At 37.2% G+C, this 17,061-nt stretch overlaps 5 protein-coding genes across 6 annotated transcripts; 3 read left to right on the top strand and 2 right to left on the bottom strand.

Annotated features, from left to right (window-relative positions):
- Positions 1-1,439, bottom strand: LOC103832099 (outer envelope pore protein 21B, chloroplastic). Its single transcript, XM_009108053.3, has 5 exons — positions 1,235-1,439; positions 705-779; positions 472-624; positions 294-392; positions 1-202 (listed from the first exon to the last, which is right to left on the bottom strand). The coding sequence occupies exons 1-5, from the start codon at positions 1,325-1,327 to the stop codon at positions 119-121; spliced, it is 504 nt and encodes a 167-aa protein (XP_009106301.1). The 5' UTR covers positions 1,328-1,439; the 3' UTR covers positions 1-118.
- Positions 1,440-1,596: 157 nt separating this feature from the next.
- LOC103832096 (dolichyl-diphosphooligosaccharide--protein glycosyltransferase subunit 1A) lies at positions 1,597-4,624 on the top strand. The gene is made up of 9 exons (XM_009108051.3): positions 1,597-1,832; positions 2,042-2,086; positions 2,187-2,969; positions 3,060-3,236; positions 3,383-3,451; positions 3,557-3,646; positions 3,732-3,890; positions 3,993-4,217; positions 4,293-4,624. Exons 1-9 carry the CDS (start codon positions 1,722-1,724, stop codon positions 4,482-4,484), a joined length of 1,851 nt encoding a protein of 616 aa, XP_009106299.1. The 5' UTR covers positions 1,597-1,721; the 3' UTR covers positions 4,485-4,624.
- LOC103832097 (U-box domain-containing protein 43) lies at positions 4,529-8,617 on the bottom strand. Of its 2 annotated transcripts, none has more exons than XM_009108052.3 (3): positions 8,207-8,617; positions 6,604-7,466; positions 4,529-6,195 (listed from the first exon to the last, which is right to left on the bottom strand). In XM_009108052.3, the coding sequence occupies exons 2-3, from the start codon at positions 7,448-7,450 to the stop codon at positions 4,610-4,612; spliced, it is 2,433 nt and encodes an 810-aa protein (XP_009106300.1). In that variant the 5' UTR covers positions 7,451-7,466; positions 8,207-8,617; the 3' UTR covers positions 4,529-4,609. The 2 variants fall into 2 exon arrangements, with proteins under 2 accessions (XP_009106300.1, XP_033131969.1); XM_033276078.1 differs by having other exon boundaries at positions 8,213-8,617.
- A 239-nt stretch (positions 8,618-8,856) lies between these two features.
- Positions 8,857-12,338, top strand: LOC103832095 (bromodomain-containing protein 9). The gene is made up of 9 exons (XM_009108050.3): positions 8,857-9,291; positions 9,890-9,926; positions 10,020-10,101; positions 10,185-10,230; positions 10,318-10,416; positions 10,724-10,792; positions 10,887-11,226; positions 11,310-11,455; positions 11,535-12,338. The coding sequence occupies exons 1-9, from the start codon at positions 8,932-8,934 to the stop codon at positions 12,036-12,038; spliced, it is 1,683 nt and encodes a 560-aa protein (XP_009106298.1). The 5' UTR covers positions 8,857-8,931; the 3' UTR covers positions 12,039-12,338.
- Positions 12,339-12,639: 301 nt separating this feature from the next.
- On the top strand, positions 12,640-16,857 carry LOC103832094 (probable serine/threonine-protein kinase PBL22). Its single transcript, XM_009108049.3, has 6 exons — positions 12,640-13,751; positions 13,847-13,903; positions 14,003-14,157; positions 14,245-14,434; positions 16,077-16,468; positions 16,554-16,857. The coding sequence occupies exons 1-6, from the start codon at positions 13,664-13,666 to the stop codon at positions 16,821-16,823; spliced, it is 1,152 nt and encodes a 383-aa protein (XP_009106297.2). The 5' UTR covers positions 12,640-13,663; the 3' UTR covers positions 16,824-16,857.
- Positions 16,858-17,061: the final 204 nt, after the last annotated feature.

Here is a 17,061-nt window from a genome sequence, read left to right as displayed (position 1 = left end):
GAGATGATTTGGAAGATCTTTGAATTTGACTAATAGATAGAATCAAAGTGTGCTTATCCGTAAGTAGTACTAATACACTTCTCAACGATGATGATGAATACTAAATGCAGTTACAGCCTTACAGGTCAAACCTCAAGTTCCATTTTCCCTTCATATTGGCGTTAAGAGTCCAATTGTTTTCTCTAATCTGCATATAAGGAACCTGAAAGAAAGACACAACACATTGTTTACTTTGAAGTTTGGAACAGTTAACATGCTTCAGCTACTAGAGAGAGAGAGAGAGAGAGAGATACCTTATCAAACATTTCGTAGCCAACTTTGATCCTAACATCCTGATCTTCCTTAAAATTCATTATGTTCCAGGCAAACTCTGCAGCTCCTATAGGGTTCCTCTGTAAAGCACAAAACGAAGCATGTAAGGATCAAAATAAACTGAACAAAAGTTCTTGAGACCAAAGAAAAGAAGAGAACCTGATTGAAGTCTTGATCAAAATCACACCGGCCTTTGACATTGAAGGTAACACTCTTATCATCTCTCACAGGAAACCCTTTTTTCCCGCGTACAAGACACCTAAGCTTTTGGCGCTTATCATAATGGATTCCTACTCCCAGTCCTGTTAAAGCCTAACAAGAAGTTTGTGACAACTCTATGAGTATTAGTCTACGGTTCAGGACAAAGAGATAGTGCGAAATTGAGATAAAACCTCGGGGAAAAGGTGTCTAATCATCGCACAGAAGTAACTAGGAGCCCCAGTTCCAGTATCTAGCTCTCCATGAAGCTATCACCAAACAAAACCCACCAAAGAAAATAAGAAAGGTAACGCAAGTAACTAACGACACTGAGATTCAGGGGAAGCCTAATGAGAATGAAGTTAACCACTCAGACATAACCTTATATTCCTAAACTAAAAACACTAACTCCTAACAAGAACTTCAAACAAATGAAGAGTGAAACACAAAACCAAAACCATTACTCAACTTGGGCTCCTGCAACAACTCAAATTCAAATCCTAGTCCACATTCATCAGCAAATCACATAGTTTAGGCTTTTCATCTTAACCAAAAATTCAGTTTGAACATAAAGTTTGAAACTTTACACACAAAAACTCAAACCCTTCAAATAAATTTCACGACTTTACGCAATTAAGCTTCAAAGCAAACAAAAACAATAAGACATCATTCACAGTAGTACGAATACGAAACAATAAGTTTTGGAAGCTACGAAGAGTTTCACCTGCAAATGGGTTTTCGAGTTCACCGGGAGCTTCTCCTTCGCATGGATTTTCAAAGACTTTGAATTGCACGTATACCTCAGAGAAGTCTCCATCCTCCCTCGAGAAAATCGCCAAGAAATAATCACTCTACCCACCAGAACACACAAGCAGAGAGCGAAAACACCAAAACCTCACCTAGTTTTGACTACTGTATTATCTCACCAAGGTCCAACCAATTAATCACTGCCACGTGTTACAGAGTGTCCTTTAAGCCCATATTAAAGCCCAATATGATGGACCTCTTCTAATATAATTAGTCCGTTAGCCCATACCTGCCACGTGTTACAGATCTAAGCCCAGTGTATATTGGGTTTTATCTAATCTAATTAGCTTGTTTGCGCGGGTCAACCCGACCCGGGAATGTGAGTTTCTGAATAATTTGTCACTCTGGTCTTCTCTGAGTGAAGTAAAGCGAGTCACGAGACTGATCTGAATCATCTATCAACGATGAAGAAGAACTCGAGCGTCGTCGTCGATCTGTTGCTTCTTCTGCTAGCCATCACCGTTCTCGCAACGCCCGCCTTCTCCGATCTGGTTCTATCCAAAGTCGAACGTCGTGTAAGTCTTCAATTCGATCTGGATTTGTTGGATTCACGAGGTTCCCTGTTCGATTCGCAGAGCTTACATTTGTTGATCTGTGCTCAACACTTCGAATCAGATCAAAAAGATATAACCTTTCTCTCGATTCCATACGATATCAGTGGGATCGGATATGTAATTCGATAAGCTTCTCTTATTGATTAAATGTTATTGCTTTTTGTGTGCAGATCGATGTGACGTCACAGATTGCTCGTGTTACTAAGACCCTTAAGGTAAATTTCAAAACTTGTCACGAGACTGTGTGGATTAGATTCAATTTTAAGTTGTGTTGGTGTCTCTGACTGAGGCTTGTATCCATTTTGGTGTGTATAGGTTGTGAACTCTGGCTCTGAGTCAGTCTCCGAGTTTACTTTAACCTTCCCTAAGTTTCTTAGCAACAACTTGGCTTACCTATCGGTTTCACACAGCGAGGGAAAAGGGAAAGCTAAACGCTCTCTAGCCAATCTCTCTGTTAAAGAAGCTCACCCTAAAGGAATGCCAGATTCGATCAGTTTCTACTCAGTTTCATTACCTAAACCCCTCAGCAAAGGAGATACTTTGACGTTGGAGGTAGTTGCCGCGTTCACCAATGTGCTTCAGCCGTTTCCGGAGAAGATAACTCAGAGAGATATCCATCTCGTTATGCTCCAAGAAAGCGCGCAGTATCTCTCTCCTTATGTTGTTGAGTCTCAGTCGTTGTCTATTAAGCTGCCTAATGCGAGGATTGAATCTTACTCCAAGCTGGAGAACACGAAGGTTCAGGGGTCGGAGATTAAGTATGGTCCGTATAAGAATCTTGCGCAGTATTCGTATGCTCCGATTGTTGTTCACTTTGAAAGCAAGGCTGCGTTTGCTGTGGCGGAGAGGCTCGTGAGGGAAATAGAAGTGTCTCATTGGGGGAACGTGCAGGTCACGGAGCACTACAATTTAGTTCACCGTGGGGCTCAACTCAAGGGAGAGTTTTCAAGGTTAGAATATCAAGACAGACCTAATCCCCAAGGAGTATCTGCCTTTAGGCATTTACTTGCGAGATTACCACCTAGAGCACATTCCATATATTACAGAGATGATATTGGCAATATCTCCACGTCTCAGATGCAAAGTGATTCGAAAAAGGTTGATATCTTGGATTAAATGTTAATTTGAGTTTTAATGTAACTGATGTATGTGTGTGTTTAACTCTCTTTTTTTGCTGGTTGGTTGCAGACAGAGTTACTTATTGAGCCTCGGTTTCCATTGTTCGGTGGGTGGAAAACCTTTTTCACGATAGGTTATGGTTTGCCACTTAGTGACTTTTTGTTTGCATCGGAAGGGAAACGTTTCCTTGACATCTCCTTTGGCTCCCCTATGATTGACCTTGTCACTGAAAAACTCATCGTACAGGTTGGTATTATACACTTTGAACTTGCAGTATTAGAGATGATGTAGCAAACTAATCAAAGCAATCAATCTCTTACATGTATGATCTCATTTGCTAAAATAAAGATGTCACTGAGTGTTTTTTTTGTGTCCTTATTCCTCCATTGTAGGTGGTCTTACCTGAGGGTTCAAAAGATATATCAGTTACCACTCCATTCGCTGTCAAGCAGTCTCACGAGGTAACACAGTCTTGGCTCTATCAATATCTATCCTCTGTCTCTGTGTGCTTTGATTCTGACATTTGACCTCTTCATGTCTGCAAACTTGTTCTGTTCATTTTTCAGATCAAATATTCACACTTAGATATAGCTGGTAGACCAGTTGTTGTGCTAGAAAAGAACAACGTTGTCCCAGATCACAACCAGAAAATCCAGGTATATATAATACATCTGACTACTATCATTCTATATCCACAATATTCGTAGTTTAATGGGTCAAGAGATGTGTTTTTTTGTACAGGTCTACTATAAGTTCAGCAACATCAATCTACTGAGTGAGCCATTGATGTTAATCACTGGATTTTTTGTTCTGTTCATCACTTGCATCATATACACGCGGGCTGACTTCTCCATCTCCAAGTCCTCTGCTGCATATTTGGCTAAACTCCAATGGGATGAGGTACATTGGAATCTTGTTTCAAGCACAAATACATGTAATCTACTAATAGTCTAATACCTTATGTGGTAGATATTAAAAATGGCAGTCTCTTTTGTTTATCAGGTCCTAGCAACACTACAGGAAGTTCAAAACATCATCCAAAAATGCTTAGCTGCACATGATAAGCTTGAAGCATCGCTGCGTGATCTATCAAGAACCGGTGACATTCAAACCTGCAAAGCAGCTCGCAAATCCACTGACAGTTTGTTGAAAGATCTGTCGAAAGAACTGAGACCTCTTCTGGCTTCCTTACAATCTTTCCCATCAGCCTCACAAATATCTCCAAAGGTTTCAAATCTTCTCTCCACCTGTTACTCATCCCTTTGTCTCCTCGCCTCTGTTTAACTGTCTCTTCTGTAACAGGTTGAAGAGCTAGTTGCGAAAGAGAGAGAACTTCAAGAGAAGTTGATGGCCAAACACACCACTGTTGTTGAAGGGTACGAGAAGAAATCCTCAGGGCGTGATATCGAAAACCGAATCGCTTCTCAGCAACAAAAGATCATAGCCTTGAGGCAAGAAGTAGATGATCTTCTAGAGTTCATTGATGAGATCTAGAAAACTTAAAATGTAGCAGATCCCTTTTAAGTTTAAAACCAGACTTACTTTCAAAAACATGGAACTTTCAATCTCAATCAATTTCTCTTACAAAAAAATCATTTACAAGGATATGCATATAAGACTCACTTATTAGCCAATGTTGGTGCAAATATACCAGAGAAGTTTGGGATCTTATCGATGTGTCTCAACGCGTTCTCAGCGACCTGTTTCGTTTTAAAATCAGCGTTTTGAAATGCATCAACAAGTGCTGCAGTAACGTTCTGTTCTTCTCCAAGCTCTCTAGCTATATCTTCAATACGTAAGATCCTCTCAACCATCCACACAGCTCGAATCCTCAAATTCTCTGTCCTGTTCTCCAACAAAACGTTCAATATAGGCGTCAACCCGTCTGCTTCAACGATCAACTTCACCGCGTTTTCTACTTCCAAACCGTCTTCTAGCAACGTCGAGAGAGCTGCAAGTGCTGGCCCAACCACCTTGTCGTTCTCATGGTCCAAAAGATCAACCAGTTTATCCACCGCTTGTCCTTCAACAAGACAAAAGCTGTCTCTCAGCGAACATATCCCTTGATGGATCTTACACATCCCTAGAACAACAGGCGGTTTGCTCAGACATGAAAAGATGGAGACACAGTAGCTTGGAGGAGGCAGTTCCGGTAACACTATCAGATTCTTGGTTTCAAGTGAAAGATTCTCCAAAGCTATCGCAGAAGCCATCTGGATGTTATCTTGACTGTATGACTGGAGGAGATCGAGGAACAGAGAAGCGAGATTGTTTTCACGGCAGAACGAAACGGCCTGTGTCTCCTTGGTGAGTGCAAAGGTGATCCGAGCAAGTATCTTAACAAGTCCTTCGAGAAACGTTCTCTCAAACCGTTTCCCTCTGATCTCACCTTGGCGAATAAGAATAATCTTGGAGATGATTTTCTCAAAAGCACCGTCTCCTAGCAATCTCTGCGTCAGACCCCAATCTCTCTCAGGCAGTTCAGCTAAGAGCGCAGCAGCAACAGCTTGATCCTCAGTGATCGTTGTTGTACTTTCGGATATGATCCCAACAAGGTTCCCAAGCTGTCCAACAGTGCCGCGCAACACACTGGCTAGCTCTTCGCTCATGTGCGGTGAAATGTTATGAAGCAGCTTGATAGCAGCCAAACGCAAATCATCATTATCATGAACCTCAACGAACTGAACCAAGCTAATGATGGCACCTGAGTTCCTGATGGCGGAGACAACGTTTATAACCGAGTTAGGGCAGCTAGTTAGTCCAACAAGAACCTCCAAGAGCTTCCCCTGGATCTCCGGACCAGTGTTGCTAATTAACAGGAGTAGGTTCTCAACTACGTCCTCCGAAACAAGAGTTTGGTGATGAGCTCCAACACAGACTTTGTCAAACTCATAGCCAATGTTCACTATATTGGCAAGAATAGTAGCTGAGACTTCTTTGAGTCGAATGGGAAGCTGGTTCGGCCCAACGTAGAACAGGTCTTTGATAAGCGGCGGGAGAAGTCCTGTGCCGATCAAGACTTTAGCACTCCCTTCAAAAGATGAGATCTTGTTGAGAGCTCCCAATGCAGCTCCACGCATGTCACGGCTTCTCATGAGATCGATAAGACAAGAACCAACGGTCTGCGCCACATTAACTTTCACATCGTTGTTTAAAGCAAGCTCTCCAAGATAAGAAGCCATGGAGGCTTTTGTCTCAGGTGAACCTGCATATCATGTTTCATATATGATTCAGATATACAACCTGCTCTTATACAGTAGGCCTAGGCGTTTTTACCCGAAACCAAAGTCCCTACCTTAATCCAAACCGAGAAATCCAAAATCCAATATGAATAGTTTAAATAATTTAACTATTTTTTTAATTAAATTTGTGGATAACATATAACTTAAATATTTTTTTTTTGTTAATTTATTAGTTTTAAACAAATATTTTTGGGTGATTTAAAATATTGGTTATAATCCAAGAAAGAACCGAACCCAACCCGATAATTAGTAAAACTCAAAGGGAAATTTGAAAATCCGAATCTAACCGAACCTACGGCACCTGAACGCCTAAGCCTATTAAATAGTATATATGTTTAACAGTAAAGAAGGTAGTGGTATGGAGAAATCACCTCCACGAAGTTTAGCTAGAAGAGGCTGGAGTCTACCATTGCTAGCCATCTGTCTAACATTTTCCTCTGATCTCTCCAAGTTCGTCAAAGTCAAATCAGCTTTCTCAACAGTCGAAACATTCTCCGACTTGCTGCTCGTAAGACCAACCAACAAGAGGATAGCTCCATGAACCGATCCAATCTTCTCGCACAAGAGCTCTGATTTAGACAACTCAAACAACAAAGAAACAGCTGCTTCCCTTCCCCTTGCCGGCTCTTTCGCCAAAAACTTAACTATAGTACGCACAGTGTCTCCCTCAGCCACAATCGCCTTACTCTCGTCATCTCCCTCGACGACAACTCGCAGCGTCTGCAAAGCCTTATACCTCACTTCATGACTAGTACTTTTCAGCATGTCCGTAACCAACCTTACAAGCTGAGGGTTGCGGACACGGCGTTTAATCAAACGTATGTTCCTGCAGATGTCTCTAACATTCTTCAACGCCAGCAAAATATTCGCCTCCGCGTTACCTAGATATAGTGACTGACGAGCAATGTCAAGCTTCATACAGTCATTCCTAGCTCTCCACTCTTCGATAGTGTCGCGTAAAGCTATGCTTGGGCTTAGATCAGTGATGCTAAGCTGCTTAGAAGTTATGGGACATAACACAGGTTTACCGTTTTCTGTACATTCTTTGAACCAATTCTCGATGGCTTCACGCTCAAAGGTCTGACCGTTCTCCAGAGTGACTGGATCTTGCATGACTTTCTTTGTTAACGGACAGATGAATGCTTCGTATATGTTGTCGATCCCTGGCTCGAACGTAGAGCTTTGGTCTGACTGACTTCCATCACAACTTGCAGCCATATGGTAAGATCACTCACTGCAAGCACGAGTTCATATAATAATCAGTAGAATCAAAGTAATCGGATACTAAAAAAAAGAAGTGCACTGTTTTATTTTATTTATTTTTTTGAATGAAGTGCATTGTTTTATTACCAAACTGAGAGCTATGCTCTGCATTTTTCTTCAGTTCAAGGAACAAAAATTCATTATCCAAATCTACGGTACTACTAGGACCGGTTCTGGAGAAAGCCAGATGAAATATTCGTCTATGATTCCCAAATGTTTTTGAAGAACATTATATAGACATAGTCTCCCAAATTTATAAAAAAAACAAAGACTTCCAAATTTGTAAAAGAATTTTTTTTTTTTGAAATCTATACTAAATCGCCTAAGGCTTTCAAAATAACACATGGGAAGTTTGAAATGATCTTAGAAATATATATAACTGAATCAAATTACTGCAAAATGATTTTAAGTTGGAACTACAATGGATCCAAAATTGGTTTTCGTGGATACAAACTCAATATTTCAAGATTAATTGTTACAAACTATCATCTCAAAAGAGGGAGTATGAGAAGACTTGTTAAAGTCTAACATCTAAAGTTGGAAACAACTACCAATTGTAATAATACCATAATCATCATTTTCTACAACCCTAATATGGCATGTTTTACCTAATTTAGCATCAAGGATAAAAGGACAAACTAATTACTTCAGGATAGTTCCTTTATTAGTAAGTGACACATGACAAAAAAAAAAGGAAGAAAGCGCGCGTACCAGTTCCTAAACGCGATATCCCCAGAAGAAACCGATCCAAACGAAGAATAATAAAAAACCTTCTAGCTTGAGAATTCGATCACGATCCTTGAATCGAAAACTTGTGAGATTGATTCACTTCTTCGTCTCTACTATGTACGAGCAAGGACGTGCTTTGTACTCTCTTTTGAAGGTTGAATTCGACGGAGATGTAAACGCGACGAAAGAAAATGGAAACTGTAGACGAAGAAGAGAAGAGTCTCACTCAATGAAGCAACAACTAGAAGGATGAAGAAAAAAAAAACCACCGACTAAGAAAAAACGTTGCGAAAAGGGTTGACTAAAATTAGAAATGTCACGACAGCCACACAGCCACGTGTACACTCAAATCGACGGCTAAAAAAATCTGGAGAAGAAAACGTAAAACAGCTTTATCAACTAAGGCCCATACAGGCCCAATAATAAAACTATATACGATCGTAAACCAATTAATTTGATACGTTACAGCTTTACCAACTACGGCCCAATAAAATTCCAGATTTCGAAACGTTATCCGAAGACTGCCCATTCATAGCAAACCACGTGTGTAGTCACCTCAGAGGGCCTAGCACGAGTTACTTACACACGTACAAGCTCACACGTGCGGAGTATTTCCATTTATGCGTTTAAAACAAAATAAGCCGAAACGACTGTTCAGAGGAAGAAAGGGGAAAGAGAGAGAGAGTAGAGAGAGAGAGAGAGAGAAGATGGGGGAGGTAGCTGATACATTGACGAAGAAGAGGAAGAAGAAAGGGAGACCATCTCTAATTGAAGTCCAGAAGCGAGCTCTGAAGCAGCAACAACTGCTTCAGAGCAAGCTAGATGAGTCCAAGGAAGAGGTTAGATCCGGTTTCGGAAACCCTAATTCCGCCGCAACCCGATCCAGTCGCCGGATTGTTAATCCCAGCGAAGAGGAAGAAGAAGAAGACGATGACGAGCGGAGAGATAAGAAGCAACGGCTTTTGCACGGGTTGAACTCGCACGACGACCGTCGTGAATCTGAATTGGACGGCGATGCTTCTTCCATCAACCGCCGGAAAATCGGCGGCGCCGGATCTGATGTTACGGTAGTTACAGAGCTCTTTGTGAATATTTATATATAAAGAAAATTGGAGTTTTTGATTTTGAAATTGAAATAAAAAATAAAAACTGTTAATTTAGGTATTTAAAATCGTTGAGATTTGGCGCGTTAACTGAAGTTTCCTCTTCTGAGTTGAGTGATGGAGTTTTGACTATTTCGGTTTTTTTTTCTCTTCTCTCTTTTTTTTGTTGGTGGAAAAATGGAAAATTCATAATTTTCTCTCTTTATTTTTATTTTATTTTTTCCTTTTTGTCTTGCCTTGTTTTTAGGTTTTTAATCTTTCTTTTGAATATTATATTCTTTGATTCTTGGTTATTAATTCCATAGTTATCTGAATTAAAAGAAGGTTCTGCACTAAGAGTCAATCATGTCTTCAGACAAGTTCTTCAATTTGTCTTTTTACTTTTTGTTTTTAGTTTTAAAGTTTTGTACTTCAAAGACTTTGACTGTCTTTTCTTCTTTTGATTCTTCCATGGACATGAATGTTAGTTATTACAGGTTATATGACACCTGTATAACTGTTATTATTTATAGGATTTTCAACTTGAGGTTAATGAAGTGTCTGTTGGTTTTTTGTCTTGCAGGGACAAAAGGGTTCGAAAGCGACAGAGATTCTTCAAAGTATATAAAACTTGGAATTTGTGTATGAATAAAAGTGAAAAATTTCTGGTGAGTAATTTAAATTAATGTGCGGCACATTTTACTTGTGGACAGGGGTGTCTCTTGTGGAGTCTGGGCCCGTTACACCATTGCCAGACAAAAAGTTGCTCTTGTTCATCCTCGATAGAGTTCAAAAGTATGTCCCTTTCTTTTGCTCTCCCTTCTCCATGCTCTTCTCATTTGGTTTCTGAATAAAATGTTGTTTTGCAATACTTGAAGGAAGGATACTTATGGAGTGTACTCTGACCCTGTTGATCCAGAGGAGGTGGAGTTTTCTAATTTTTATGTTAAGCTTGTGCATGTTAATTCACTGGTATTGCGTTATCTTTATCTGTGAGAGTTTGTTTTACAGCTTCCTGATTATCATGAGATTATCAAGAATCCTATGGATTTTACCACATTGCGGGAGAAATTAGAAGCCGGCGCTTACTCTACCTTAGAACAATTTGAGGCAAGTCTTGTCCTTTGAACCTATATCACCACCCTCGATACTTCTCACTGAACTGTCACATTCACTCTGCTATTTAGTTTTGCTGGAATAGAGTGTTTGATTCTTCTCTCATATACCTAAGTCTCAATGCACTAGTTTCTCTGTTAGCTACAACATATTATTTTTCCGAGAAGCATTTGTGGAAGTTGTTATATTCGTAAATGGGATAATAAAACTTATGATCTGTACTTAATTTTACTTGTAATATGAAAAGATTGCTACTATGAGAAGATGCGTATATCGTTTCTGACCCTCTCATCTCATGCAGGAAGACGTGTTTTTAATATGCACAAACGCTATGGAATACAATTCGTCAGATACTATATATCATCGACAGGTTTTGTTCTTTGCTTTTTATATAACAAGTTCGCTACGCTTTTTCCCTTTTGGTTATCTCCACTTTTCTGATGGTGTTTCTCTGACTATAACAGGCACGAGCAATGCTTGAGCTAGCCAAAAAGGACTTTGCAGATTTAAGACAAGAAAGTGATGGAGAAGTAGAACCAGTTTCACAGTCACAACAACAGCCTAAAGTTGTCAAAAGAGGCCGTCCTCCAGGCTCAGGCCTTAAGAAACATTCTGAGCCATTTTTGACTGACCGGACTATTTCTGAGAGTTCAGCTGATGCAGCAGCAGCGCACACTCCTGGTGGAGACGGCTCTAGATTATCCGGCGCTTACAATCTAAGAAGAACACCTCCTTCCGTTAGAACCAACCATTACAGCGAGAACCAAAGTGGCTTGTTGATTGATTGGGAGAAGGAGTTCCCACGTAAATATCTACTTTTTTCTTAATTTAACTTTCTAGTTTTATTGACATTAAAACCAGTTTTCTTTTTTTCATTTTCTGTGTAGCTTCGGTTGTGAAGGCCGTCAACAAATACGGGATGAAGAATGTGGACGAGAACAGGCGAGATTCTTACTTCCTGGACATCTCTCCTTCTTCGCAAGAAGCTTCGGTTTGTACAAGTCTTGAGGATGGTTTGAAACAGTTAACTCCAGTACGTGTTAGCAACTTATATAATATCTCCTTTTGTTTTTAACAAACAGAATCTGACCCTTTCCTTGTTTTATAACCAGGTTGGGTTGAATACTGAATATGGCTACGCTAGGAGTCTAGCAAGATATGCTGCAAATCTTGGTCCTGTTGCTTGGAGACTTGCCAGCAAGAGGATTGAGACAGTGTTACCAAGTGGAACCGAGTTTGGTCCCGGTTGGGTTGGAGAGAAGCCAGAAGCTCCTCAGCAGCCAAAGTGTTCGAATGACTTGGCATCTGAAAGCATACATTCTTCCAAAGAAAGCAAAGAGAGTGCATCAGCTGCTCGCTTGTTGAATCAAAAAACTGTTAAGTCAGAACCGCTGATCAATCCTGAGAGCAACGGTCTACTCCGTGGCTGCAGAGGAGTAAACCAGATGCTGGAAACTGCTGCTTTCTCGCGACAAGGCTTGTCGCCTAACACAAAACCGGAACTAAACCGGTTTCACCCTGATCTCAACGCTAAGCTCGTCTCACCAAACTCACCGGTCTCTAACCTTCAGGCAGGTTCATCCCAGCAGCATCCGGATTTGGCGCTACAGCTCTAACTTACTAGTCTTGAAAGCTTTTCCTGTAGGAAGAGGGAGGAGTGTTGTGATTGTGGATGAAAAATATATAGGGAAGAAGTCTCTGTACAGATTGTTGCAACTTCCAGATTTGTGTAGGGTAAGAGGAAAACCAATTTAAGGGAGTACTCAACAAGGTGTATGCATGTTATTTATACAAATATTTTTCTTAAGTTGATCAATTCAGAATAATGAATGTGCATTTGAGTTTTGATTTCAGCTTATGAGAGACGATTGTAATATGAAAGTCTGTATAATGTGCCTATGCTTCGCTTGTCTCTTGTTCTTATTTTTGCAACTGTTAGTGTAATGAGAGATAAGCCATGTGATTTTTTTGCCAACATATATGCTTATACTGCAACGTTTGTTTGACTTTCATTGACTTGGGTTGTTTAGCTAACTTTCATTTGCTTTTTCGACTGCTCTTCTTTGTATTTTCTTTTACATCATAAGATAGTGAAGAATGTCTGCTGAAAACTGTTGTCATTAACTTGCCTTAAAACTTTTTATGGGTTAAGCTTCTTTCTTTTTTTAATGAGCAGCAGATGAAAAAAAATATATTCTTTGAATTTTTTTACTTAAATCATATTTCCATTTATGTCTCTATGATTCTATCATTAAAAAGAAGATTATATAAATCAATTCTGGTTGATTTTACCATCTACTTGATTGACTTTCAAATGTGCCTTAATTGATTTTCAAATCCAATAATTTAATTAGAAATCAATTAATGATATACACAGATGTGTAAATAAAGTTCAGATTCCATAAATCAGTTTAAGTTAGAAAGTATATTTTTATTGGATTAAAACTTAAAAGAGAAAAAAAAATTCTAGAACAAACCGCGTAATTTAACAAGAAAACACTTGAAATTCTAGAAAATCATCTCTTAAGTTATCAGCGTATAAATTTAACAAGAAAACATTAGTAAGATTCTAGAAAACGGTCTCTTTAAGTTGTCAGCCTGCATCTTTATACGTTGCAATTAAACCGTTTAATTTAGCTCCAACGGAAATAAAACAAATTATAACGTTGAAAAAATAAAAAGAATTCAACAGAAGGAAGAAATAAAAAGGACGGGCAGTTCCCAAATTAGGTCTCACCGTTCCTTTATTTCCTCTTCCGTGGCCATCAAACTTCCTTGGTTGCTCTCTCGTTACCTCTTTCTCTAAAGATTTTTTTTGCCATTTAGAAGAGTGTATCGAATCTCTCCCTTCCTCTAGTAAGTATACAAATATATCATTTTTATGATACTTGTATAAATTTACTTCTATTATCTTCCATTTGAGATTCTCTTTTCCTTCTTAAGGACAAATCAATTCAATCAAATTGTCTCCTCTGTGTTTGATGGGTTCATAATTTTCCCATTTTCCTGGAATTAAAGAGAGAAAAAAAAAAGTTTCTCTCTATCGTTCCTATTAATAATCTTGGAGAAAAAAAATCCATTTATTCTATTGCAAGAATCCTAGTTTTATTATTCTTTTCCTGTGTAAGGGTTCCAAGGAGCTAGGTTTGGTGATATTGTTTGAACATCATCTCAAACCAGCTCTTCTGAATCCATTTCTTTCCGCTTATTGTTTTTCGAAAAGTTCATCACTAAAAGAAAAATGAGGTGTTTCTCTTGTCTCGACACACGAACCAAGGATATGAGAATCAACATTGATACCACATCTTACCTAACCAGTGGTTCCTCAGGTTTGTTTTTATAAATCTCCATCTCTCTTTCTCTATTTGATTTACATATTAGAAAATAAAATCTCCAACATGCGATTCTCATATATGTTTTGTAGTTGATACAAGAAGCGATGCAACAGGAGGAGGAGCAGGGTCGAAATCTGGCATTTTAGGTTAGAAATCTATTTTTTAAATGATTTTTAATTTCTTCAGACAATATTTTTGAATATTATAATGATGAAATAATAAAAACACACAAATGTTTTGGTCAGTTAATGGGAAAGTGAATAGCCCTAAACCAGGGGGTGGCGCAAGGAGTTTCACGTTCAAGGAGTTAGCCGCCGCAACTAAGAATTTCCGGGAGGTGAACATGATCGGAAGAGGAGGGTTCGGTAGTGTCTACAAGGGACGCTTATATTCAGGACAAGTAAGTTATCAACCTCTCTTCCTGTATTTTAAAACATCTGAAGCGGCCTTGTAAGAATCTTGATATTGAATCAAAACGTACGTATAGGTTGTGGCGATCAAGCAGTTAAACCCAGATGGGAATCAAGGAAATCAAGAATTCAAAGTCGAGGTTCGCATGCTTAGCGTCTTCCATCATCCAAACCTAGTAACTTTAATCGGTTACTGTACTTCTGGTGCCCAGAGACTTCTTGTTTATGAATACATGCCAATGGGTAGCTTAGAAGATCATCTTTATGGTAAGTCATTGTGTTTTACAGATCTCCTTTTCTTCTTTTTTTTTTGCCTAAAGTGTTTTACAAATCTCACAAAAATCTACTTATGTTTCATATAAAGTGTCATTTGAAAGTGTTTATACATATTAAAAACATTTAAAAATTCAATCTCATTTTCTATTCACACAGTTAATATTTTTTTTCTAAATCTTATATATTAAAATAGAAGTCATGATTTCTTTTCATGTATGATTTTTTTAGTTTGGACCATTCCTAAAAAATATCATATTTTACATAAGTTCATTATTATATATTTTAGTATCTTTATTATTTTATTTGAAATACAAATGAATATATTTAAAATGTTCTAACAAAATCTTTTCAAAATCTTCTTAGAATCTTTTTAAATTTACTTTCAAAAATTAGTTAGTTTTAATTTAAATTATCATAAAATATAATTAGAAATTAAAATTGAATATAGTTTTCGTTTATAAACGAAAATTTAAATAAAATGAAATTAATTAATTTCACAAATAAATTTACTAATATTTTTATAGATTTTGTTAGAAATAAATATTTATTTTTATTTTAATTTTTTCAAATTTGTTTTCTAATAAAATAAAAATCATGATTTTTTGATGAGTGATATTTTTATTTGGACCATCATTTAAATTTTATATTAAATGTATATCACTAATGCTAATATACATAATATTTTTAACTACTTTAATCATAATATCATTTATATCTTTTAATTTTTTAAAAAAATAATTAAAATTCTAACAAATCTCTTGAAAAAGATTATAATACGATCTTAATTGTCATAAATTGAATATAAATATTTTCAACTAATTTTGTAATTAGTAATGAAATGTTACTAAAAGAATAAAATTATATCCTATTTTATCAATTTTATAACAATATCTATCATTTTAAAATAAAAATGTTATATTGAAGAAAATATGATAAAATTATTTAAATTGATAAGTTAGCATATTTTACTTTCATAAATATATAATATTTATGCTAAAAATATAATATATTAGTAGAACGGGTTAATATTAGTAAACTATATAATACATGTATAAAAATTTAACTTATCTTAAACTTTTTAATATACAGTAATTTATTATATAAAATTAATAAACATTAAAAAATTACTAAAAAAATCTAGCGATGAATTACGGATCATGATTATAATAAATTAAATACAAAATTGTTTTCATATATGTTGTTTCATGCATTAAAAATTTTAGTTTAGTAATCAAACGCAAATTCAATAAGACAAATATATAATAAGCAACATATATATATTTATGATGATTTTAATTTACAGTATAAAAACTATAAAATTATTATATTTGGCATAATTATACAAACATTTAAATATGTGAGTAATATTAAAAATATATAATAATTATGTAAAACAAATATTTATATATATAAATGTGAAAATATATACCCGCACGGTTGTGCGGGTGAAAATCTAGTAATACATTAAAACAGCTATAAAAGTGAATTTTTATTTAAATTTCGCATTAAAATCTTAAAACAAACTCTCTGCAAATAAAATTTTAAATGATATTTGTGAAACTTGGGGGGAATATTGTTCATAATATTCTTTTACTAATCTACCTGACTTGTTATTGTTGTTGTTGAATCTTAGATCTTGAGCCTGATCAGAGTCCTTTAAGCTGGAACACTCGAATGAAAATAGCTCTTGGTGCAGCTCGTGGGATGGAGTATCTTCATTGTAAAATAAGCCCATCAGTGATATACCGTGATTTGAAGTCCGCAAACATTTTGTTAGACAGAGACTTTAGTCCCAAGCTATCTGACTTTGGACTTGCTAAAGACGGTCCTGTCGGTAACAGAACACATGTGTCGACTAGGATCATGGGTACGTACGGATACTGTGCTCCAGAATACGCCATGAGCGGCAAGCTAACCATCAAATCAGATATATACTGCTTTGGTGTTGTGTTACTCGAGCTTATTACTGGTAGGAAAGTTATTGATTTGAATAAACCACATGGAGAGCAGTACCTTGTTGCATGGGTAAGTAAAAGAACAATTATTAGAAAGTAAACCGGATTAAACCGAAACTCAGTTTTAACTTAATTTGCTCTTGGTGTATGTGCAGGCTCGGCCGTATCTCAAGGACTCTACGAAATTGGGACAACTTGTGGACCCGTTGCTGCGTGGAAAGTACCCTAAGAGGTGTCTTAGTTGCGCGATATCTATCACCGAGATGTGTCTGAACGAGGAAGCGAACCGACGTCCGCAAATAGGTGATGTCGTGTTGGCTTTTGAGTATATAGCTGCCCAGAGCAAATCTTACGAAGAGAAAAGAATGGCTCGCAAGTCTACGGACTCTGACCGGTCAAGAGGAGAAAGAAAACAGAGTTTCTAAGTTTGTGTCAACAAATCTGAAAGGCTCTGATAGACACTTAATAAGACCTCGAAAAATATTTGTTTTTGATTTCTTGTTTTTTTTTCCTGGGGTTTTTATTTAGTTCAGTTTTAATAATGGGACCTGGTATGATGAAAAACGTAACTTTTTGTTTAAGAAAGAACTTTTACGTTCAACAAAAAAAGTTACGTATAGGTAAATGTTCTACAACTTCCTTATGATATTTTTGGTGGGTAGT

Source organism: Brassica rapa, chromosome A07 (assembly GCF_000309985.2).
Source record: "Brassica rapa cultivar Chiifu-401-42 chromosome A07, CAAS_Brap_v3.01, whole genome shotgun sequence".
NCBI lineage: Eukaryota > Viridiplantae > Streptophyta > Magnoliopsida > Brassicales > Brassicaceae > Brassica > Brassica rapa.
Note: the sequence above shows the minus strand (reverse complement) of the source record. Positions and strands in the feature narration are given on the sequence as shown.

Excerpts from the sequence above, each read along its gene's own strand:
- LOC103832099 (XM_009108053.3), bottom strand. The coding sequence starts at position 1,327 with ATGGAGACTTCTCTGAGGTATACGTGCAATTCAAAGTCTTTGAAAATC. Across the intron at positions 780-1,234 it reads ACTCGAAAACCCATTTGCAG|CTTCATGGAGAGCTAGATAC; the intron begins GTGAAACTCTTC and ends GTTTGGTGATAG. Across the intron at positions 625-704 it reads TTAGACACCTTTTCCCCGAG|GCTTTAACAGGACTGGGAGT; the intron begins GTTTTATCTCAA and ends ACTTCTTGTTAG.
- LOC103832096 (XM_009108051.3), top strand. The coding sequence starts at position 1,722 with ATGAAGAAGAACTCGAGCGTCGTCGTCGATCTGTTGCTTCTTCTGCTA. Across the intron at positions 3,452-3,556 it reads CTGTCAAGCAGTCTCACGAG|ATCAAATATTCACACTTAGA; the intron begins GTAACACAGTCT and ends TTCATTTTTCAG. Across the intron at positions 3,891-3,992 it reads CTAAACTCCAATGGGATGAG|GTCCTAGCAACACTACAGGA; the intron begins GTACATTGGAAT and ends TTTGTTTATCAG.
- LOC103832097 (XM_009108052.3), bottom strand. The coding sequence starts at position 7,450 with ATGGCTGCAAGTTGTGATGGAAGTCAGTCAGACCAAAGCTCTACGTTC. Across the intron at positions 6,196-6,603 it reads TCTAGCTAAACTTCGTGGAG|GTTCACCTGAGACAAAAGCC; the intron begins GTGATTTCTCCA and ends CATGATATGCAG.
- LOC103832095 (XM_009108050.3), top strand. The coding sequence starts at position 8,932 with ATGGGGGAGGTAGCTGATACATTGACGAAGAAGAGGAAGAAGAAAGGG. Across the intron at positions 9,927-10,019 it reads AGCGACAGAGATTCTTCAAA|GGGTGTCTCTTGTGGAGTCT; the intron begins GTATATAAAACT and ends ACTTGTGGACAG. Across the intron at positions 11,227-11,309 it reads TTGGGAGAAGGAGTTCCCAC|CTTCGGTTGTGAAGGCCGTC; the intron begins GTAAATATCTAC and ends TTTTCTGTGTAG.
- LOC103832094 (XM_009108049.3), top strand. The coding sequence starts at position 13,664 with ATGAGGTGTTTCTCTTGTCTCGACACACGAACCAAGGATATGAGAATC. Across the intron at positions 14,435-16,076 it reads CTTAGAAGATCATCTTTATG|ATCTTGAGCCTGATCAGAGT; the intron begins GTAAGTCATTGT and ends GTTGAATCTTAG. Across the intron at positions 16,469-16,553 it reads AGCAGTACCTTGTTGCATGG|GCTCGGCCGTATCTCAAGGA; the intron begins GTAAGTAAAAGA and ends GTGTATGTGCAG.